The sequence below is a fragment of the Coregonus lavaretus genome (assembly GCF_964263955.1).
Source record: "Coregonus lavaretus genome assembly, chromosome: 10".
NCBI lineage: Eukaryota > Metazoa > Chordata > Actinopteri > Salmoniformes > Salmonidae > Coregonus > Coregonus lavaretus.
Window position 1 is genome coordinate 49,949,031 of NC_139997.1, and position 25,492 is coordinate 49,974,522.

Genomic DNA, 25,492 nt, shown 5'->3' on the forward strand with positions numbered 1-25,492 from the left:
GTACAAAAAAATACTTGTCTGTCCATTTCTCTTGGAACTTTGTGTTCTTCTTGAATCAACCTTATCCTTCTCTTAGCCACTGGAGCCACGTTAGCTACGTTAGCTAGCTGCATTTCCCCGCCGCCATCTTCCTGATTTTCCTGGTTCCCTGGTGGTTGTTTGTTCATAGCTGTCACGTTGTTCTCCAGCTCTTCCCCCTCATTTTCATGTTAATAGATTTACCTTTCTTTTTTACAATAAATCGATCCATGTCGACCAGACTGCAAAATTAGCTAGTAGCAAACTGATATTTGTCGGTCGCTGTAGCTGAGCAGTTGCGTTCTATTTCGGCAAACGTTCTATTTTGGCCTTTCTGTTCATCAGCTGCGCTATACTGCCATCTATCTGACGTCCAGGGAACAATAGATATATTCAATGAAGTGATTCAGGCCTGCATTAAACACATTGAATTGAAATTGTATCATTGTTATGTATTATGAATGGAAAATAGGAAAATCACCGCAAGCCGCAAATTAAGGGCTCGTAGGCTATGGGCTCTCTAACCCTTTTCCAGGGGTCCTAGGCCTATAGATTACGCTTAGAGTTAATTGCCCACTTTAGTTTTAATACAAACCTTATCAAAACATTTAGGCCTATGGGCTAGGCTACGCTGGCCATCATTCACAAGTGATAATATTCTCACTCATCAGACTATTCTCAATTTAATCTTGTCTTTACATATAATAAATAAATACACTGAGTATACATAACATTAGGAACACCTGCTCTTTCCATGACATAGACTAACCAGGTGAATCCAGGTGAAAGTTATGATCCCTTATTGATGTCACCTGTTAAATCCACTTCAATCAGTGTAGAGGAAGGGGAGGAGATTAAAGTATTGTTAAGCCTTGAGACAATTGAGACATGGATTGTGTATGTGTGCCATTCAGAGGGTGAAGGGGCAAGCCAAAATATTTAAGTGCCTTTTGAACGGGCTATGGTAGTAGGTGCCAGGCGCACCGGTTTGTGTCAAGAACAGCAATGCTGCTGGATTTTTCACGCTCAACAGTTTTCAGTGTGTATCAAGAATCAAATCAAATCAAATTGTATTTGTCACATTCACCGAATACAACAGGTGTAGACCTTACAGTGAAATGCTCACTTATAAGCCCTTAACCAACAATGCAGTTTTAAGAAAAATAAGTGTTAAGTAAAAAATAAGGCTATATACAGGGGGTACCGGTACAGAGTCAATGTGCGGGGGCACAGGTTGGTTGAGGTAAATGAGGTAATATGTACATGTGGGTAGAGTTAAAGTGACTATGCATAGATAATAAACAGAGAGTGGCAGCAGCGTAAAAGAGGGGGTGGGTGGGGGGGCAGTGCAAGTAGTCCAGGTAGCCATTTGATTAGCAGTTCAGGAGTCTTATGGCTTGGGGGTAGAATCTGTTAAGAAGCCTTTTGGACCTAGACTTGGTGCTCCGGTACCGCTTGCTGTGCGGTAGCAGAGAGAACAGTCTATGACTAGGGTGGTCGGAGTCTTTGACCATTTTTAGGGCCTTCCTCTGACACCGCCTGGTATAGAGGTCCTGGATGGCAGGTGATATACTGGGCCGTACGCACTACCCTTTGTAGTGCCTTGCGGTCGGAGGCCGAGCAGTTGCCATACCAGGTAGTGATGCAACCAGTCAGGATGCTCTCGATGGTGCAGCTGTATAACTTTTTGAGGATCTGAGGGGGGGTGAAGACATGTCATTCGTATGCACTTGAATAGCGAATGGATGACGCTTTTCCCGCGGTTCATTTTCATGCCAGCCAGATAGGCTACTCCGGTTGTAAAGCGAAGCAATGTGCTTAATATTAGGAAAGTTTATAAATAACTATAGTAGGCCTAGCCTATAGAAAGCTGATGGGATCCTCCTCTTTTTAATAGAGGCCATTAAAACTCTGTTTTGTCACGTAATTAAATAGTCTATAGAGGACTATAAATGTTGCGCAACATGGGCAACCAGCTATGAGGAGCTGGCTCTAGCTGCGCAACAGGTGGTCCTATTCCGCTCAAATGCTGAATGCCAGGGCTCTCATGAAGTGTTTGTTTTGATTTTCGATTACATTTGAATTGATATCAGAGTGATTAGAAGGACAATAGAGCACTGAGTACCAGGCCATTAGCGACTGGCCGTTAGCAAGTTTGGTCAATACTAATGACCAGCAGTTTTGGAGAAGCCTAGTTACAGTGACTCAATGGTCACGTGGAATTTGACTGCGGCCATGACTCGTGACTGTCTGTGCCGGTAATACGGTCACTGTAACAGCCCTAGTGGTGTCGCATTTGACTTGAGCTCATCCCGCTACTAATTTCACTCAACTTCAGTTATTTGGGTGACATGTTACTGCTGGTCACTCTTTTCGTAGAATAGCGTGCTAAAAAGGCAGACGTGAACATATCTCTATTTTAAAACATTGCTTTGTGTAATGAATATCTCTTTTAGCCATCTTGAAGTTCCTGATCTTGCTCTTGTGCCATAAAGCAACATGAACAACAAAGCAATGTCCACAGTTGTGCACTGCACTCCTCATGGAGTAATGGGTTATCTTGTTAGTGTTAATTCCCTGTTTGAGATGACTGAATTAACTCTCTTCTCCTTTTCCCACTACCCCATCTCTTTTGAACTTCCCGGACCCTCTTTTCTTGCCCTCCTCACTCTCCCTGTTTCTCTCTTTCTCTGTCCTCTCTCTCTCAGTGAGTCCAGTATCTGCCAGGCGCGGGCCACGGTCATGCTGTATGATGATGGTAACAAGCGCTGGGTGCCGGCGGGCGAGGGGGGCCAGGCCTTCAGCAGGGTCCAGATCTACCACAACCCCGTAGCCAACACATTCCGAGTAGTGGGACGCAAGATGCAGGCTGACCAGCAGGTAACTAGTGTATACACACACCATGAACAAATACATTCCTAAGACGCACTGTCTGATGATCGTTGGAGCAAAATATTAACGCAACATTTATTGTTGGTCCCATTTTTCATTAGCTGAAATAAAGTATCCTAGAAATTTTCGTACGCACAAAAAGCTCATTTCTCTAAAATGTTGTGCAGAAATTTGTTTACATCCCTGTTAGTGAGCATTTCTTCTTTGCCAAGATAATCCATCCACCTGACAGGTGTGTCATATCAAGAAGCTGATTAAACAGCATGATCATTACACAGGTGCATCTTGTGCTGGGGACAAGAAAAGGCCACTCTAAAATGTGCAGTTTTGTCACACCACACAATGCCACAGATGTCTCAAGTTTTGAGGGAGCATGCAATTGGCATGCTGACTGCAGGAATGTCCACAAGAGCAGTTGCCAGAGAATTGAATGTTAATTTATCTTCCATAAGCCGCCTCCAATGTTGTTTTAGAGAATTTGGCAGTACATCCAACCAGCCTCACAATCGCACACCACGTGTAACCACGTCAGCCCAGGACCTCCACATCCGGCTTCTTCACCTGCGAGATCGTTTGAAGAGGGGGAGGGGGGAGTATTTATCTCTGTAATAAAGCCCTTTTGTGGGGAAAAACTCATTCTGATTGGCTGGGCCTGGCTCCCCAATGGGTGGACCTGGGTCCGAAATGTGCATATATACACACTACCGGTCATAACTTTTAGAACACCTACTAATTCAAGAAGAGTTTTTCTTTATTTTTACTATTCTACATTGTAGAATAATAGTGAAGACATCAAAACTATGAAATAACACATATGGAATCATGTAGTAGCCAAAAAAGTGTTTGAGATTCTTCAAATACCCACCCTTTGCCTTGATGACAGCTTTGCACACTCTTGGCATTCTATCAACCAGCTTCACCTGGAATGCTTTTCCAACAGTCTTGAAGGAGTTCCCACATATGCTGAGCACTTGTTGGCTGATTTTCCTTCACTCTGCGGTCCGACTCATCCCAAACCATCTCAATTTGGTGATCTGATGCAGCACTCCATCACTCGCCTTCTTGGTAAAATAGCCCTTACACAGCCTGGAGGTGTGTTGGGTCATTGTCCTGTCCAAACCAGATGGGATGGCGAATCGCTGCAGAATGCTGTGGTAGCCATGCTGGTTAAAATTCTAAATAAATCACAGACAGTGTCACCAGCAAAGCAACCCCACACCGTAACACCACCTCCTCCATGCTTTACGGTGGGAAATACACATGCGGAGATCATCCGTTCACCCACACCGCATCTCACAAAGACACGGCGGTTGGATCCAAAAATCTCCAATTTAGACTCCAGACCAAAGGACAAATTTCCACCGGTCTAATGTCCATTGCTCTTCTTATTATTGGTGTCCTTTAGTAGTGGTTTCTTTGCAACAGTCGACCATGAAGGCCTGATTCACACAGTCTCCTCTGAACAGTTGATGTTGAGATGTGTCTGTTACTTGAACTCTGTGAAGCATTTATTTGGGCTCCAATTTCTGAGGCTGGTAACTCTAATGAACTGCAGCAGAGGTAACTGTGGGTCTTCCATTCCTGTGGCGGTCCTCATGAGAGCCAGTTTCATCATAGCGCTTGATGGTTTTTGTGACTGCACTTGAAAACTTTCAAAGTTCTTGACATTTTCCAGATTGACTGACCTTCATGTCTTAAAGTAAAGTCTCTTTGCTTATTTGAGCTGTTCTTGCCATAATATGGACTTGGTCTTTTACCAAATATGGCTATCTTCTGTATACCACCCCTACCTTGTCACAACACAACTGATTGGCTCAAACGCATTAAGAAGGAAAGAAATTCCACAAATTAACTTTAAACAAGGCATACCTGTTAAATGAAATGCTACCTCATGAAGCTGGTTGAGAGAATGCCAAGAGTGTGCAAAACAGTCATCAAAGCAAAGGGTGGCTACTTTGAAGAATCTCAAATCTCAAATATATTTTCATTTGTTTAACACTTGGTTACTACATGATTCGATATGTGTTATTTCATAGTTTGATGTCTTCAGTATTATTCTACAATGTAGAAAATTGTAAAAAATAAAATAAAGAAAAACCCTTGAATGAGTAGGTGTGTCCTAACTTTTGACTGGAAGATAATTTGTAAAAATCCAAAAATCTTCACAGATCTTCATTGTAAAGGGTTTAAACACTGTTTCCAATGCTTGTTCAATGAACCATAAACAATTAATGATCATGCACCTGTGGAACGGTCGTTAAGACACTAACAGCTTACAGACGGTAGGCAATTAAGGTCACAGTTATGAAAACTTAGGACACTAAAGAGGCCTTTCTACTGACTCTGGAAAACACCAAAAGAAAGATGCCCAGGGTTCCTGCTCATCTGCGTGAACGTGCCTTAGGCATGCTACAAGGAGCCATGAGGACTGCAGATGTGGCCAGGGCAATAAATTGCAATGTCTGTTTTGTGAGATGCCTAAGACAGCGCTACAGGGAGACAGGATGGACAGCTGATCGTCCTCGCAGTGGCAGACCACGTGTAACAACACCTGCACAGGATCGGTACATCCGAACATCACACTTGCGGGACAGGTACAGGATGGAAACAACAACTGCCTGAGTTACACCAGGAACGCACAATCCCTCCATCAGTGCTCAGACAGTCCGCAATAGGCTGAGAGAGGCTGGACTGAGGGCTTGTAGGCCTGTTGTAAGGCAGGTCCTCACCAGACATCACCGGTAACAACGTCGCCTATGGGCACAAACCCACCGTCGCTGGACCAGACAGGACTTGCAAAAAGTGCTCTTCACTGACGAGTCGCGGTTTTGTCTCACCAGGGGTGATGGTCGGATTCGCGTTTATCGTCGAAGGAATGAGCCTGTACTCTGGAGCGGGATCGATTTGGAGGAGGAGGGTCCGTCATGGTCTGGGGCGGTATGTCACAGCATCATCGTTCTGAGCTTGTTGTCATTGCAGGCAATCGCAACACTGTGCGTTACAGGGGAGACATCCTCCTCCCTCATGTGGTACCCTTCCTGTAGGCTCATCCTGATATGACCCTCCAGCATGATAATGCCACCAGCCATACTGCTCGTTCTGTGCGTGATTTCCTGCAAGACAGGAATGTCAGTGTTCTGCCATGGCCAGCGAAGAGCCCGGATCTCAATCCCATTGAGCACGTCTGGGACCTGTTGGATCGGAGGGTGAGGGCTAGGGCCATTCCACCCAGAAATGTCCGGGAACTTGCAGGTGCCTTGGTGGAAGAGTGGGGTAACATCTCACAGCAAGAACTGGAAAATCTGGTGCAGTCCATGAGGAGGAGATGCACTGCAGTACTTAATGCAGCTGGTGGCCACACCAGATACTGACTGTTACTTGTGATTACTGACTGTTACTTTTGATTTTGACCCCCCCCCCCCCCCTTTGTTAAGGGACACATTATTCAATTTCTGTTAGTCACATGTCTGTGGAACTTGTTCAGTTTATGTCTGTTGTTGAATCTTATGTTCATACAAATATTTACACATGTTAAGTTTGCTGAAAATAAACGCAGTTGACAGTGAGAGGAAGTTTCTTTTTTTGCTGAGTTTATATGTGTGTGTGTGTGTGTGTGTGTGTGTGTGTGTGTGTGTATATATAGTGCATTCGTAAAGTATTCAGACTCCTTGACTTTATCCAAGAAAAATTAAATTACAACCTTAATCAATTTTAGAATAAATAAATACAAATGCTCAGCAATCTACACACAATACCCCATAATGACAAAGCGAAAACAGGTTTTTAGATTTTCTTTTAGCTCATTTATAAAAACAGAAATAACTTATTTACATAAGTATTCAGACACTTTGCTATGAGACTCGAAATTGAGCTCAGATGCATCCTGTTTCCATTGATCATCCTTGAGATGTTTCTACAACTTGGAGTCCACCTGTGGTAAATTCAATTGATTGGACATGATTTGGAAAGGCACACACCTGTCTATATAAGGTCCCACAGTTGACAGTGCATGTCAGAGCAAAAACCAAGCCATGAGGTCGAAGGAATTGTCCGTAGAGCTTCGAGACAGGATTGTGTCGAGGCACAGATCTGGGGAAAGGTACCAAAAAATATCTGCAGCATTAAAGGTCCCCAAGAACACAGTGGCCTCCATCATTCTTAAATGGAAGAAGTTTAGAACCACCAAGACTCTTCCTAGAGCTGGCCGCCCGGTCAACATGAGCAATCGGGGGAGAAGGGCCTAGGTCAGGGAGGTGACCAAGAACCTGATGGTCACTCTGACAGAGCTCTAGAGTTCCTCTGTGGAGATGGGAGAACCTTCCAGAAGGACAACCATCTCTGCAGCACTCCACCAATCAGGCCTTTTTGGTAGAGTGGCCTGACAGAAGCCATTCCTCTGTAAAAGGCACATGACAGCCCGCTTGGAGTTTGCCAAAAGGCACCTAAAGACTCTGACCATGAGAAACAAGATTCTCTGGTCTGAGGGAACCAAGATTGAACTCTTTGGCCTGAATGCCAAGCTTCACGTCTTGAGGAAACCTGGCACCATCCCTACGGTGAAGCATGGTGGTGGCAGCATCATGCTGTGGGGATGTTTTTCATGGGAAGGTACTGGGAGACTAGTCAGGATCGAGGCAAAGATGAACGGAGCAAAGTACAGAGATCCTTGATGAAACCCTGCTCCAGAGAGCTTAGGACCTCAGACTAGGATGAAGGTTCACCTTCCAACAGGACAACGACCCTAAGCACAAAAACAAGACAATGCAGGGGTGGCTTCGGGACAAGTCTCTGAATGTCCTTGAGTGGCCCAGCCAGAGCCCGGACTTGAACCCGATCGAACATCTCTGGAGAGACCTGTAAATAGCTGTGCAGCGACGCTCCCCATCCAACCTGATGGAGCTTGAGAGGATCTGCAGAGAAGAATGGGAGAAACTCCCCAAATACAGGTGTGCCAAGCTTGAAGCGTCATACCAAAGAAGACTCAATGCTGTAATCACTGCCAAAGGTGCTTCAACAAAGTACTGAGTAAAGGGTCTGAATTCTTATGTAAATGTGATATTTATATATATTTTTTTAAATAAATTAGCAAACATTTCTACAAACCTGTTTTTGCTTTATCATTATGGGGTATTGTGTTTAGATTGATGAGGGGGAAAAAACATTTTAATCAATTTTAGAATAAGGCTGTAATGTAACAATGTAGAAAATGTCAAGGGGTCTGAATACTTTCCCAAGGCACTGTATACTGTGTAGAGAACAATGCTGGGCTTGGATGGTAAACATTTTCCTTCTGGGACCTCTTTGTACAGTCAAACTGACTGGCTTGAACAATTTTAGACTGACTGATCTGTAAATCTTGTGAGTGTTAGTACGTGGGTGCACCATATAGGAACCAGTGGCGGTCAGTGCCGTTTATTCTTTTTTTTCATGAGCATGGCCTTATTTCTATTACAGCATGTTGGATGACTGTCATTCATATTCCATTCTCCCAGTTCAATGTAACATCGATAAATTTAGGCTACTACATGATACTCGGATTTTCCCTATACCCATCATGAGGTTGCTACAACCGAGCCTATGAATGAACGTTTACAGCATAGGTGCACACAGGTGGAGATACATTTTTTTAGATGACACACAATGACACATGGACAGACAGTGACACGTTTACTTCCGTTTTAAGAAATGTTTTTCAACAGAATCGGCGGAATGAATACACCCCTGATCACGCATAAACATAGATCACTTTCATAGCAGCCACGTTGTATTCCTTCTCGCCTCTGCGCTCTCCTCCTCTTACATTTTCCCTTCGTTTGTGGACTTCAATGAACAACACATCAGATGTATGTGACCAGGCGAAAAAATACTTTCCAAGCCAAACCATGTCATAACCACTACACACAGCCTACATCGTTGTCCCCATATTAGCTAAAGTAACATCCTAGTCAACATAGCTAATATAACTAATGCGTTAGTAAACCCGCTACAATCATGCAGGAACGTTACAGTGTATAGTCAGTAAGCAGTTAGACCGGCGGGCCCCGGTGGCAATAAATTAGTAAAACCAAAAGCTTACCTTGACTTGGAAGAGTTCCAGTGTTGTGTTGGAAAGTCATAGCCAGCTAGCTAACATAGCATCCCTCTGTTTGAGCAGGGTGTTTCATTAGGCTAAACTAGCTAGCTGCATTCGCTAGCTAAGTGAAACTGAAAGTGAAAAAAAATTACTTTCTCTCTTGCTTCTCCTTAATTTTGGAAGAAATTAATTTGTTAAACTGTTCTGTCTTTCTCTCTCTTTGAGTCAACTACTCACCTTTTATGCACTGCAGTGCTAGCTAGCTAGCTGTAGCTTATGCTTTCAGTACTAGATTAATTCTCTGATCCTTTGATTGGGTGGACATGTCAGTCCATGCTGCAAGAGCTCTGATAGGTTGGAGGAAGTCCTCCGGAAGTTGTCATAATTACTGTGTAAGTCTATGGAAGGGGGCGAGAACCATGAGCCTCCTAGGTTTTGTATTGAAGTCAATGTACCAAAAGGAGGAAGGAAGCTAGCTGTCCTCTGGCTACACCATAGTGGTACCCTACAGAGTGCTGCTGAGGCTACTGTAGACCTTTATTGCAAAACAGTGTATTAATCAATTATTTGGTGACGTGAATATATTTAGCATAGTTTTATCTAAAAAGATTAACATTTTCAATGTTTTACCATTTTTATTTTTATGAAATTCACTGAGGAGGACGGTCCTCCCCTTCCTCCTCTGAGGAGCCTCCATTGATGGGAACCAGTCCCCTGTGCGTTTCCTTGCTCTGTCACACTCAGAGATTAGGGGTTAGGCTTTGTCCTTTGTCTGTTGCTGCAGACTGTGAACATGTCTCATTAGTATTGTTGGGGCTTTATGTGTCAGCTGTCTTCCTCTTTCTCGCTTCCGTTTACTGTGTGCCACTACCTCTTCTCTCGAACTAACGACTACCTCTCACACTAGGGTAGTGGAAGAACCACACTAGCACTAGAGAGCCCTAGCATAGCCTAGCCTACAGTGGTGGAAAAAGTACTCCATTGTCATACTTGAGTAAAAGTAAAGATGCTTTAATAGGGAAAATGTATGTGAGTAAAAAGTATATATTTTCTGTAGAAATGTAGTGGAGTTAAAAAATACAAATAGTAAAGTACAGATACCCCAAAAAACTACTTAAGTAGTACTTCAAATGATGTTTTACTTAGTTACTTTACACCACTGCTAACTTAGAGGCTACTTTAGTTAAACTTACCCTAGTGTAGCATCTTTTTCAAAAGATCTGTTGCTTTGGAAAGGGCAATGGAGGGTCCACACTAGTAGCACAAGACCTCCGCATCACTGATTCCAGAGAGGGGATTTATACACGTATTGCACCAACATGTATAATCTAATAAATAGCAATAGATTAACATAATGGGATGTGAGGGGAACGATTTTGAAATTCAAAAGCTATAAAGAAAATCTAGGTTCCCGCTCCAGTGTTTACTCACCTACACATGCTATATTCCACATACACATTCTCTCAATGAACGCATACTGTCATTCCACTCGTAGTTTCTCATTGCCTTTTTACTTCCTGCTTGACACTCCCAGGTGGTGATCAACTGTCCAATCGACAAGAGGCTGAAGTACAACCAGGCTACACCCAATTTCCACCAGTGGCGGGACGCCCGGCAGGTGTGGGGGCTGAACTTCGGCAGCAAGGAGGACGCCGCCCTCTTCGCCAACGGCATGATGCACGCCCTGGAGGTGCTGAGTGCACTCGCTGACTCGGGTAGGAACTATAATATAGAATAAAATATGTTTTGTTGTTGTTTTTTTGCAAAATATGGTACTCTTTGTGCTGGTTCCTTTTGTCCTCTGTTTCTTGCTGCAATCAGTGATCTGTTTGGATTGCTTAAAGATTTAATCTGCAGTAGGGGAAACAGCGCCATTGTCCGCCCCACTGCTGTTGTTATTGTGTTTGTTTTGTTTGACAAAGCGGAGCGTCGCACAACGTGGTAAAACAAATTGCATTATATATTCTGCTGTTCTATAGAGTGTGCAATGATGTCAGAGAAAAAAAGTTGTTTGCAGTAACTTCTTTGTGGTAATATCGCAAATGGACTTGGCAGTTTAACCATTAAGGATTCCAGCTTTAATCTATCTAATGGTGTTAGTTATTGTCAGAAGGAGAAGGGAAGGATGCATTTTTTAAAGTATTTAAACAGGACTGCTAAAATACACATTCACTTACTCACGCTTTGTCTGTTTCTCTCCTCAGGCTACTCCTCTCTCCCCCGCCCTGTGCAAAATGGACCCTCCCCAGAGGAGCTGGAGCAACAGAGGAGGTACCATTCACATGATTTTAGTTGTGGGGGGGCGGGGTGCATTTGGAGGCATATGGTCTGTTTTCTGTCAGCAGAGGGGAGATGAAAAGTGTTGTTGTTTTTAGACCATATGTTATTGCCTGCGTCCGTAACGGGTCCGTAACGGGTCCGCGGTCAAACAGCCACCCCTCATCACTGTCAAACGCTCCCTAAAACACTTTAGCGAGCAGGACTTCCTAATTGACCTGGCCCAGGTATCCTGGATGGATATCGATCTCATTCCGTCAGTAGAGGATGCCTGGTTGTTCTTTAAAAGTGCTTTCCTCTCAATCTTAAATAAGCATGCCCATTCAAAAAATTCAGAACTAAGAACAGATATAGCCCCTGGTTCTCCTCATACTTGACTGCCCTTGACCAGCACAATAACATCCTGTGGCGTACTGCATTAGTATCGAATAGCCCCCACTATACGCAACTTTTCAGGGAAGTTAGGAACCAATATACACAAGCAGTTAGGAAAGCAAAGGCTAGCTTTTTCAAACAGAAATTTGCATCCTGTAGCACTAACTCCAAAAAGTTTTGGGACACTGTAAAGTCCATGGAGAATAAGAGCACCTCCTCCCAGCTGCCCACTGCACTGAGGCTAGGAAACACTATCACCACCGATAAATCGAGAATTTTAGCCAGCATTTTGCTATGGCTGGCCATGCTTTCCACCTGGCTACCACTACACCGGTCACCAGCTCTGGACCCTCCGCTGCAACTTGCCCCCCCCCGCTTCTCCTTCACACAAATTCAGATAGCTGGCGTTCTGAAAGAGCTGCAAAATCTGGACCCCTACAAATCATCTGGCCTAGACAATCTGGACCCTTTCTTTCTAAAATTAGCCGCCGAAATTGTCGCAACCCCTATTACTAGCCTGTTCAATCACTCTTTCGTAACGTCTGAGATCCCCAAAGATTGGAAAGCTGCCGCGGTCATCCCCCTTTTCAAAGGGGGTGACACTCTAGATCCAAACTGTTACAGACCTATATCCATCCTGCCCTGCCTTTCGAAAGTTTTTGAAAGCCAAGTTAACAAACAGATCACCGACCATTTCGAATCACACCGTACCTTCTCCGCTATGCAATCCGGTTTCCGAGCTGGTCAAGGTCCTAAACGATATTATAACCGCGATCGATAATAGACAGTACTGTGCAGCCGTCTTCATCGACCTGGCCAATGCTTTCGACTCTGTCAACCACTGCATTCTTATTGGCAGACTAAATAGCGTTGGTTTCTCAAATGACTGCCTCGCCTGGTTCACCAACTACTTCTCAGATAGAGTTCAATGTGTCAAATCGGAGGGCCTGTTGTCTGGACCTATGGCAGTCTCTATGGGGGTGCCACAGGGTTCAATTCTTCGGCCGACTCTTTTCTCTGTGTATATCAATGATGTCGCTCTTGTTGCCGGTGATGCTCAGATCCACCTCTACGCAGACGACACCATTTTGTATACATCTGGCCCTTCATTGGACACTGTGTTAACAAACCTCCAAACGAGCTTCAATGCCATACAATACTCCTTCCGTAGCCTCCAACTGCTCTTAAACACAAGTAAAACTAAATGTATGCTCTTCAATCGAACGCTGCTGGCACCCGTCCACCCGACTAGAATCACTACTCTCGACGGGTCTGACCTAGAGTATGTGGACAACTACAAATACCTAGGTGTCTGGTTAGACTGTAAACTCTCCTTCCAGACTCATATTAAGCATCTCCAATCCAAAGTTAAATCTAGAATCGGCTTCCTATTTCACAACAAAGCCTCCTTCACTCTTGCTGCCAAACACGCCCTCGTAAAACTGACTATCCTACCGATCCTTCACTTCGGCGATGTCATTTACAAAATAGCCTCCAACGCTCTACTCAGCAAATTGGATATAGTCTATCACAGTGCCATCCGTTTTGTCACTAAAGCCCCATATACTACCCACCACTGTGACCTGTACGCTCTTGTTGGCTGGTCCTCACTACATATTCGGCGCCAAACCCACTGGCTCCAGGCCATCTAAAAATCACTGGTAGGCAAATCCCCTCCTTATCTTAACTCATTGGTCACCATAGCAACACCCACCCATAGTATGCGCTCCAGCAGGTATATCTCACTGGTCATCCCCAAAGCCAACACCTCCTTTGGCCGCCATTCCTTCCAGTTCTCTGCTGCCAATGACTGGAACGAACTGCAAAAATCTCTGAAGCTGGAGACTCTTATCTCCCTCACTAACTTTAAGCATCAGTTGTCAGAGCACCTTACCGATCACTGCACCTGTACACAGCCCATCTGAAATTAGCCCACCCAACTACCTCATCCCCCATATTGTTATTTATTTTGGTCATTTGCACCCCAGTATCTCTATTTGCACATAATCTCTTGCACATCTATCATTCCAGTGTTAATACTAATTGTAATTATTTTGCACTATAGCTTATTAATTGCCTTACCTCCATAACTTGCTACATTTGCACACACTGTATATATATTTTCTGTTGTATTTTTGACTTTGTTTTGTTTTACCCCATATGTAACTCTGTGTTGTTGTTTTTATCGCACTGCTTTGCTTTATCTTGGCCAGGTCGCAGTTGTAAATGAGAACTTGTTCTCAACTGGCTTACCTGGTTAAATAAAGGTTAAATAAAAATAATAATAAAAAAACTTGGCTATTGCCTATCTGACTGTTGGTTAGTAGATCATTTGTCTATTTTAAGCATAAGTCTCTATACTTATGTAATTTTGATAGGGTAAATGGTATTCACAACGTTTTTACTCTCACAATGCTCAGTATAGATAGACCGTTCTAATATGCTGTCCCCTAGATTTCCAGCAACAAGTACAGAATATTGGACTAGACTGTAGACGGAATCCATCCGAATCAGTTCACATGCCTACAATTCTGAACATTACAGATAGGAATGTAATGAATAGAATAAACATGCCTTCAGAAAGTATTCATACCCCTTGACTTATTCCACATTTTGTTGTTACAGCCTGAATCAAAATGGATTAAATATTACCCCATAATGACAAAGTGAAAACATGTTTTTAGAAATACCCCATAATGATCCCCCATAATGACAAAGTGAAAACATGTTTTTTGAAATCTTAGCAAATGTATTGAAAATGAAATACATACATATCTTGTTTACATAAGTATTCACACCCCAGTCAATACATGTTAGAATCACTTTTGGCAGCGATTACAGCAGTGTCTTTCTGGGTAAGTCTCTAAGAGCTTTCCACACTTGGATTGTACAATATTTACCCATTATTATTTTCAAAATTCTTCAACCTCTGTCAAATTGGTTGTTGATCATTGCTAAACAACCATTTTCAGTTACAGTGGGGAAAAAAAGTATTTAGTCAGCCACCAATTGTGCAAGTTCTCCCACTTAAAAAGATGAGAGAGGCCTGTAATTTCATCATAGGTGCACGTCAACTATGACAGACAAATTGAGATTTTTTTTCTCCAGAAAATAACATTGTAGGATTTTTAATGAATTTATTTGCAAATTATGGTGGAAAATAAGTATTTGGTCACCAACAAACAAGCAAGATATCTGGCTCTCACAGACCTGTAACTTCTTCTTTAAGAGGCTCCTCTGTCCTCCACTCGTTACCTGTATTAATGGCACCTGTTTGAACTTGTTATCAGTATAAAAGACACCTGTCCACAACCTCAAACAGTCACACTCCAAACTCCACTATGGCCAAGACCAAAGAGCTGTTAAAGGACACCAGAAACAAAATTGTAGACCTGCACCAGGCTGGGAAGACTGAATCTGCAATAGGTAAGCAGCTTGGTTTGAAGAAATCAACTGTGGGAGCAATTATTAGGAAATGGAAGACATACAAGACCACTGATAATCTCCCTCGATCTGGGGCTCCACGCAAGATCTCACCCCGTGGGGTCAAAATGATCACAAGAACGGTGAGCAAAAATCCCAGAACCACACGGGGGGACCTAGTGAATGACCTGCAGAGAGCTGGGACCAAAGTAACAAAGCCTACCATCAGTAACACACTACGCCGCCAGGGACTCAAATCCTGCAGTGCCAGACGTGTCCCCCTGCTTAAGTCCAGGCCCGTCTGAAGTTTGCTAGAGTGCATTTGGATGATCCAGAAGAGGATTGGGAGAATGTCATATGGTCAGATGAAACCAAAATATAACTTTTTGGTAAAAACTCAACTCGTCGTGTTTGGAGGACAAAGAATGCTGAGTTGCATCCAAAGAACACCATACCTACTGTGAAGCATGGGGGTGGAAACATCATGCTTTGGGGCTGTTTTTCTGCAAAGGGACCAGGACGACTGATCCGTGTAAAGGAAAGAATGAATGGGGCCATGTATCGTGAGATTTTGAGTGAAAACCTCCTTCCATCAGCAAGGGCATTGAAGATGAAACATGGCTGGGTCTTTCAGCATGACAATGATCCCAAACACACCGCCCGGACAACGAAGGAGTGGCTTCGTAAGAAGCATTTCAAGGTCCTGGAGTGGCCTAGCCAGTCTCCAGATCTCAACCCCATAGAAAATCTTTGGAGGGAGTTGAAAGGCTGTGTTGCCCAGCGACAGCCCCAAAACATCACTGCTCTAGAGGAGATCTGCATGGAGGAATGGGCCAAAATACCAGCAACAGTGTGTGAAAACCTTGTGAAGACTTACAGAAAACGTTTGACCTGTGTCATTGCCAACAAAGGGTATATAACAAAGTATTGAGAAACTTTTGTTATTGACCAAATACTTATTTTCCACCATAATTTGCAAATAAATTCATAAAAAATCCTACAATGTGATTTTCTGGATTTTTTTTCTCATTTTGTCTGTCATAGTTGACGTGTACCTATGATGAAAATTACAGGCCTCTCTCATCTTTTTAAGTGGGAGAACTTGCACAATTGGTGGCTGACTAAATACTTTTTTTCCCCACTGTATGTCACACATGCAGCTAACAAAAATATGTGGAAATGTCTGCTCTATCCAAAATTACAACCAACTAATTGCAGCATTACCGCAAAAATGGAAGAGGCAAATGGAAGGGGGAGAAAGTTGTAGAAACATCTCAAGGATGATCAATGGAAACAGGATGCACCTGACCTACATTTCGAGTCTCATAGCAATGGGTCTGAATACTTATTTATTTGTAATACATTTGCAAACATTTCTACAAACCTGTTTTCGCTTTGTCATTATGGGGTATTGTGTGTAGATTGATGAGGAACATTTTTGATTAGAATAAGAATGTAACGTAACAAAATGTGGAAAAAGTCAAGGGGTCTGAATACTTTCCGAATGCACTGTATATGGGGGATACAACCATCCCAGCTCTGCAGATCCTGCTGCGAAGTGACAGAATCATTAGATCATTTGTTTTGGTACTGTCCATATGTAGCTTGTTTTTGGTAGTAGGTTCAGGAATGGCTGAAGAATTGCAACATTTACCTGGAGTTAATTCTGCAAGTAGCACTACTGGGGGATCTGAAAAGTCATAGTCAAACGATCAATAATATAATAATACCCTTATCAAAAAATGTTATCTTTAATTTACAATCTGTAGTAAGGTTCAGAACTTTTGTGAAACATCACAGCACGGTTGAAAAATATATGACAAATAGAAATCGAAACTGGATGGTTTTCAGAAATATATGGGAGGGGTTCGGGGTAGCTGAAGGATGGGACTAAAAACAAACAAAAGATAACTAATGTAAAATATACTGTGTCTGTAAAATGTATATATACACTACCAGTCAAAAGTTTGGACACACCTACTCATTCAATCGTTTTTCTTAATTTTTTACAATTTTTTACATTGTAGAATAATAGTAAAGACATCAAAACTATGGAATAACACATATGGAATCATGTAGTAACCAAAAAAGTGATAAACAAATCAAAATATATTTGATATTTGATATTCTTCAAATAGCCACCCTTTGCCTTGATGACAGCTATGCACACTCTTGGCATTCTCTCAACCAGCTTCATGAGGTAGTCACCTGGAATGCATTTCAATTAACAGGTGTGCCTTGTTAATTTGTGGAATTTCTTTCCTTCGTAATGCGTTTGAGCCAATCAATTGTGTTGTGACAAGGTAGGGGGGGTATACAGAAGATAGCCATATTTGGTAAAAGACCAAGTCCATATTATGGCAAGAACAAATAAACAAAGAGAAATGACAGTCCATCATTACTTTACAACATGAAGGTCAGTCAATACGGAAAATGTCAAGAACTTTGAAAGTTTCTTCAAGGGCAGTCGCAAAAACCATCAAGCGCTATGATGAAACTGGTTCTCATGAGAACCGCCACAGGAAAGGAAGACCCAGAGTTACCTCTGCTGCAGAGGGTAAATTCATTAGAGTAACCAGCCTCAGAAATTGCAGCCCAAATAAATGCTTCACAGAGTTCAAGTAACAGACACATCTCAGCATCAACTCTTCATAGGGGACTGTGTGAATCAGGCCTTCATGGTTGAATTGCTGCAGAGAAACCACTACTAAAGGACACCAATAAGAAGAAGAGATCTGCTTGGGCCAAGAAACACGAGCAATGGACATTAGACAGGTGGAAATTTGTCCGTTGGTCTGGAATCCAAATTTGAGATTTTTGGTTCCAACCGCCATGTCTTTGATGAGACGCAGTGTGGGTGAACGGATGATCTCCACATGCATATTTCCCACCGTAAAGCATGGAGGAAGACGTGTTATGGTGTTGGGGTTCTTTTCTGGTAACACGGTCTGTGATTTATTTAGAATTCAAGGCACACTTAACCAGCATGGCTACCACAGCATTCTGCAGCGATGCGCCATCCCATCTGGTTTGGGCTTAGTGGGACTATAATTTGTTTTTCAACAGGACAATAATAATAATAATATGCCATTTAGCAGACGCTTTTATCCAAAGCGACTTACAGTCATGCGTGCATTAATTTTTTTTGTGTATGGGTGGTCCCGGGGATCGAACCCACTACCTTGGCGTTACAAGCGCCGTGCTCTACCAGTTGAGCTACAGAGGACCGACAATGACCAAACACACCTCCAGGCTGTGTAAGGGCTATTTTACCAAGAAGGAGAGTGATGGAGTGCTGCATCAAATGACCTGACCTCCACAATCCCCCGACCTCAACCCAATTGAGATGGTTTGGGATGAGTCGGACAGCAGAGTGAAGGAAAAGCAGCCAACAAGTGCTCAGCATATGTGGGAATTCCTTCAAGACTGTTGGAAAAGCATTCCAGGTGAAGCTGGTTGAGAGAATGCCAAGAGTGTGCAAAGCTGTCATCAAGGCAAAGGGTGGCTATTTGAAGAATCTCAAATATAAAATATATTTTGATTTGTTTAACACTTTTTTGTTTACTACATGATTCCGTAGCAGTCCATGCAGCTTATTAAGTGAATTGTTAAGCAAATGTTTACTCCTGAACTTTAGGCTTGCCATAACAACTGGGTTGAATACTTATTGACTGAAGACATTTCAGCTTTTCATTTTTAATTCATTTGTAACCATTTTGAAAAACATAATTCCAATTTGACATTATGGGGTATTATGTGTAGGCCAGTGACTAAAACATCTTAATTTAATCAATTTTAAATTCAGGCTGTAAGAAGACAAAATGTGAAAACATTGAAGGGGTGTGAATACTTTCTGAAGGCACTGTAGCTCTCTATCGTGGAATAGAAATAGCATACTCACCTCTCACATCTATTTACATTTGCTTCATTTCTGCAGCACAACTAAACAGTTGGATTGAGTTTCAGTTATTTGTACTTTTAAACACTGTCCATATTGGTTCCACAGGGGATTACGCTTTATGTAGTCACTGAAGGGATAGTGTTAGAGCTATTAACATAAAGAAAATGTATTGAAATGGGAAATGTGTTCGAAACCTGTCTGTAAATTGGCATCTAAGTCTAATTTTTAACAAAGCCATTACAGGTTAATCGAGGGAGGAAAACACATTCAAACCGGCTTTAACCAATAGTGGAGACTAACTATATGTCAGCTGAAAGCTAGCCATTCAAGAGACACGGCAATACACTTGAGAATCCTCCTCACTGCAGGTAACCAGAAGAGAACAGTGCTTAACCTATGACATGAGCCAGCCAGGTATAGTTGACCCTTTGAAATGACGCTTTGTCCTCCACTTGAGGTGTCCTCTACCTTGAATATACAGGATTACTGGGGAGTATCGCCTGGTCATTGATAATGGGATAGACCAGACTGGTATAAACTGGTGTCTGAACAAACATGTTAGGTGTCACTGAAACCTAACACTGACGCTAACACACTCAGGCCCTGTGTGGCTCAGTTGGTAGAGCATGGGTGCTTGCAACACCAGGGTAGTGGGTTAAATTCCTGCTGGGGCCATCCATATGAAAATTTATGCATGCACTACTGTTAGTCGCTTTGGATTAAAGTGTCTGCTAAATAACATATATTATTCTAACCTCCCATACTGTACACACACTAATCTACAGTAACACACTCTAACCTACAATAGATTGATCTCACACATGGCTGATATGGTGTGTAGATGATATTTGTAGATAATATGCAATCATAGTCTTTAATTTTTTGTGTGCGTGCAAGCATGTGTATGTGTGCACGCACCTTTGTGTGTGCCTGTGTTTAAACTTGTATTTGAACATTAACTGATATAAAGAACTCTGTCTCCCCCTCGCAGACTGGAGCTGCAGAGGCAGGAGCAGCAGGAGCGAGAGCGGCTGGAGAGAGAGAGACAGGCCGCACCCATCCCCCCTGCAGCCCCGCCTGCCCCTCCCTCTGGCCCTGGTTGCCCCCCGCCTCCCCCAGGCCCGCCTCCACCCCCAGGCCCCCCACCTGCTGGCCCCCCACCCCCACCTGGCCCCCCACCACCCCCTGGGTCCGGGGCCCCACCTGCCCCACCTCTGTCTGGGGGAGGGGGAGGAGGAGGAGGGGACGATGGAGGGGGTCTCGGTGGGCCCGAGGGACTAGCTGCAGCCCTAGCAGGAGCCAAACTACGCAAATCGGCCAAGGTGAGACCAGCATCACGGCTGTTTTCCAGGTTGCATTTATCACAGTCATGCTGCACATATGACCAGATCTCACAAGGCTTGGAGAAGTGTTTAACGCAGGGCACTGTTCTTGGAGCGCTACCGGCCCGGAAGTTTCTCACAACCCTAACCTGGACACCAGATTCAAATAATTAGCTGGTTGATAAGCTGAATCAGGTTGGTCACACCTGGGGTTGGAGCGAAAACCTACAGGAGGGTATCTCTCCTGGAACAGGGTTGGAGAGCCCTGGTTTAATGTCTCAAGAACCACACCAATATGATATAGAGTTGTCCAGGCGCCTTAAAAAAAGACAACCTGGAACGCGCCCCTTTTACTCCATATTCCATTGTTGATGCATGATTGATTGATTGATTTTATTATTATTATGTCATGCATCTTCAGGGTACCCAGCCCACATGGGCTTATAAGACACTGTATTTGCTGTAGCAGAATAAATAAATAATGTATACAGTGTCTAGTGAAAGTCTACACACCCCTTGCACAGTCTTCACATTTTGCCGCCTTACAAATAAATCTAAAAAGGGATTAAACTGGATCTTTCCCCCTACAGATCTACAGAACCTACCCACATGTTCAAGGTGAATGAAAATTATAGAACATTTTCCAAATGAATAAAACAATTATGTATTGATTGCATGTCTTTGCACTCCACAGTTAATACAGCTATTACAGCTGTCAATATTGTTTTTATAAGATTCTACCAACTTTGCACAACTCTTAGGGCAACCTATATCCATTGTTTTTGTCAAAATTGCTCAAGCTAACTACATTTGTTTGGGAATCATTGATGGACAGCAATATTCAAACCTTGTCTCTGATTTTCAAGAAAAATGTAAGTTAGGACTGAGACTGGACCACTCAGGAACACTCTATTATGGTGTGTCTTTAGCATTAAAATGTGTGTAATTGTCCCACTGAAAAATACAGATCTGTCCAAGGGTTAGGTATTCAGAAGTCTGAGGCAGGTTTTCCTGTAACTCTTTACCTGGGCTTTACTCCTTTTCATATTTATTTTGCTCCTTACATACAGTACTCCCCAGTCCCTGCCTGTGACAATAACATGATGCTGCCACCACAATATTTGGCAATACAGAGTTTCACTCGCGTTGTATTGGATTTGACCCAAACCTCTAGTTTTTAACTCAGGCCAAAAAGTTAATTTATTTGCTGTGTTGTCTTGCAGTATTGCTGAATGGTGTTGTTGCAAACAGAATGGATGATTTGTGTGTATTTTTTAACATATCAGAATGGCTTTCCAAGAGGTGTTGAGTTTTCATGAATTGTTTAGTCTCAGTCCTGACTTAAATCTGCTTGAAAATCAGTGGCATCAATGGTTCCCAACCAAATTTACTAAGCTTGAGTAATTTTGACAAAAACAATGGATATGTTGCCCTAAGAGTTGTGCAAGGTTGGTAGAATCTTCAACCAAGTATTAACTCTGGGGTGTGAAGACAAACAATCAATACATTTTCATTTCTTATTGGAAACAATTTTTCTTTCACTTTGAAAATATGGAGATGGTCATGTAGATTGACAGGAAAAATTTAATATTTTTTTGATGAGATTTTAAGGCAGCAAAATGTGAAGACTTTGTAAGGGGTGTGTAAGACTTTCACTAGAAACTGTATACAGTGCATTCGGAAAGTATTCATACCCCTTGACTTTTTCCACATTTTGTTACTTTAGTCTTATTTTAAAATCCTCATCAATCTACACACAATACCTCATAATGACAAAGCGAAAACAGTTTTTTTTAAATGTTTGCACATTTATTAAAAATAAAAAACAAATACTTTATTTACATACAGTGAGGGGAAAAAAGTATTTGATCCCCTGCTGATTTTGTACATTTGCCCACTGACAAATAAATTATCTGTCTATAATTTTAATGGTAGGTTTATTTGAACAGTGAGAGACAGAATAACAACAAAAAAATCCAGAAAAACGCATGTCAAAAATGTTATCAAGTAAATAGTGATTTGCATTTTAATGAGGGAAATAAGTATTTGACCCCTCTGCAAAACATGATTTAGTACATGGTGGCAAAACCCTTGTTGGCAATCACAGAGGTCAGACGTTTCTTGTAGTTGGCCACCAGGTTTGCACACATCTCAGGAGGGATTTTGTCCCACTCATCTTTGCAGATCTTCTCCAAGTCATTAAGGTTTCGAGGTTGACGTTTGGCAACTCAAACTTTCAGCTCCCTCCACAGATTTTCTACGGGATGAAGGTCTGGAGACTGGCTAGGCCACTCCAGGACCTTAATGTGCTTCTTCTTGAGCCACTCCTTTGTTGCCTTGGCCGTGAGTTTTGGGTCATTGTCATGCTGGAATACCCATCCACGACACATTTTCAATGCCCTGGCTGAGGGAAGGAGGTTCTCACCCAAGATTTGACGGTGCATGGCCCCATCCATCGTCCCTTTGATGCGGTGAAGTTGTCCTGTCCCCTTAGCAGAAAAACACCCCCAAAGCATAATGTTTCCACCTCCATGTTTGACAGTGGGGATGGTGTTCTTGGGGTCATAGGCAGTATTCCACGGCGAGTTGAGTTGATGCCAAAGAGCTCCATTTTGGTCTCATCTGACCACAACACATTCACCCAGTTCTCCTCTGAATCATTCAGATGTTCATTGGCAAACTTCAGACAGGCCTGTATATGTGCTTTCTTGAGCAGGGGGACCTTGCGGGTGCTGCAGGATTTCAGTCCTTCACAGCGTAGTGTGTTACCAATTGTTTTCTTGGTGACTATGGTCCCAGCTGCCTTGAGATCATTGACAAGATCCTCCCGTGTAGTTCTGGGCTGATTCCTCACCGTTCTCATGATCATTGCAACTCCACGAGGTGAGATCTTGCATGGAGCCCCAGGCCGGAGATTGACAGTTATTTTGTGTTTCTTCCATTTGCAAATAATCACACCAGCTGTTGTCACCTTCTCACCAAGCTGCTTGGCGATGGTCTTGTAGCCCATTCCAGCCTTGTGTAGGTCTACAATCTTGTCCCTGACATCCTTGGAGAGCTCTTTTGTCTTCGCCATGGTGGAGAGTTTGGAATCTGATTGATTGATTGCTTCTGTGAACAGGTGTCTTTTATACAGGTAACAAACTGAGATAAGGAGCACTCCCTTTAAGAGTGTGCTCCTAATCTCAGCTCGTTACCTGTATAAAAGACACCTGGGAGCCAGAAATCTTTCTGATTGAGAGGGGGTCAAATACTTATTTCCCACATTAAAATGCAAATAAATGTATAACATTTTTGACATGCGTTTTTCAGAATTTTTTTGTTGTTGTTATTCTGTCTCTCACTGTTCAAATAAACCTACCATTAAAATTATAGACTGATCATTTCCTTGTCAGTGGGCAAATGTACAAAATCAGCAGGGGATCAAATACTTTTTTCCCTCACTGTACACAATCCATGTCTCAATTGTCTCAAGGCTTAAAAATCCTTCTTTAACCGGTCTCCTCCCCTTCAAATTGAAGTGGATTTAACAAGTGACATCAATAAGGGATCATACTTTTCACCTGGATTCAGCTGGTCAGTCAATGGACATGTTTTGTACACTCTGTGTGTGTATGTATGTATGTATGTATGTATGTATGTATGTATGTATGTATGTATGTATGTATGTATGTATGTATGTATGTATGTATATATATATATATATATAGATATATATATATATATAGATATAGATATATATATATATATACACACACTACCTGTCAGAATTTTGGACACACCTACTCATTCAAGGGTTTTTGACAATTTTTGATTTTTTTTTACATTGTATAATAATAGTGAAGACATCAAAACTATGGAATCACATGGAATCATGTAGTAAACAAAAAAGTGTTCGACAAATCAAAATATATTTTCAAATAGCCACCCTTTGCCTTGATGACAGCTTTGCACACTCTTGGCATTCTCTCAACCAGCTTCAACTGGAATGCTTTAGCAAAAGTCTTGAAGGAGTTCCCACCTATGCTGAGCACTTGTTGGCAGCTTTTACTTCACTCTGCCGTCCGACTCATCCCAAACCATCTCAGTTGGGTTGAGGTCGGGTGATTGTGGAGGCCAGGTCATCTGATGCAGCACTCCATCACTCTCCTTCTTGGTATAATAGCCCTTACACAGCCTGGAGGTGTGTTGGGTCATTGTCCTGTTGAAAAACAAATGATAGTCCCACTAAGCCCAAACCAGATGGGATAGCGTATCGCTGTAGAATGCTGTGGTAGCCATGCTGGTTAAGTGTGCCTTGAATTCTAAATAAATCACAGACATTGTCACCAGCAAAGCACCCCCACACCATAACACCTCCTCCTCCATGCTTTACGGTGGGAAATACACATGCCGAGATCATCCGTTCACCCAAACCGCGTCTCACAAAGACACGGTGGTTGGAACCAAAAATCTCACATTTGGACTCCAGACCAACGGACAAATTTCCACCTGTCTAATTTCCATTGCTCGTGTTTCTTGGCCCAAGCAGGTCTCTTCTTCTTATTGGTGTCCTTTAGTAGTGGTTTCTTTGCAGCAATTCAACCATGAAGGCCGAATTCACACAGTCCCCTCTGAACAGTTGATGTTGAGATGTGTCTGTTACTTGAACTCTGTGAAGCATTTATTTGGGCTGCAATTTCTGAGGCTGGTAACTTTAATGAACTTATCCTCTGCAGCAGAGGTAACTCTGGGTCTTCCTTTCCTGTGCGGTCCTCATGAGAGACAGTTTCATCATAGCGCTTTATGGTTTTTGCGACTGCACTTGAAGAAACTTTCAAAGTTCTTGAAATGTTCTGTATTGACTGACCTTCATGTCTTTAAAGGAATGATGGACTGTCATTTCTCTTTGCTTATTTGAGCTGTTCTTGCCATTAATGTGGACTTGGTCTTTTACCAAATAGGGCTATCTTCTGTAACCCCCCCCCCCCCACCTTGTCACAACACAACTGATTGGCTCAAACACATTAAGAAGGAAAGAAATTCCACAAATTAACTTTTAAGAAGGCACACCTGTTAATTGAAATGCATTCCAGGTGACTACCTCATGAAGCTGTCATCAAGGCAAAGGGTGGCTATTTGAATAATATTTTTAGGTTACTACATGATTCCATATGTGTTATTTCATAGTTTTGATGTCTTCACTATTATTCTACAATGTAGAAAATTGTC

At 42.5% G+C, this 25,492-nt stretch overlaps 1 protein-coding gene across 2 annotated transcripts in view; it reads left to right on the plus strand.

Annotated features, from left to right (window-relative positions):
- LOC311136152 (vasodilator-stimulated phosphoprotein-like) overlaps window positions 1-25,492 on the plus strand; it is a 61,549-nt gene that overhangs the window by 27,599 nt on the left and 8,458 nt on the right. For both annotated transcript variants that reach the window (XM_084170241.1, XM_084170242.1), the window contains exons 2-5: window positions 2,727-2,898; window positions 10,518-10,698; window positions 11,188-11,254; window positions 19,951-20,281. In XM_084170241.1, the coding sequence (XP_084026367.1) occupies window positions 2,727-2,898; window positions 10,518-10,698; window positions 11,188-11,254; window positions 19,951-20,281 (751 nt within the window). The remainder of the gene's footprint in view (window positions 1-2,726; window positions 2,899-10,517; window positions 10,699-11,187; window positions 11,255-19,950; window positions 20,282-25,492) is intronic.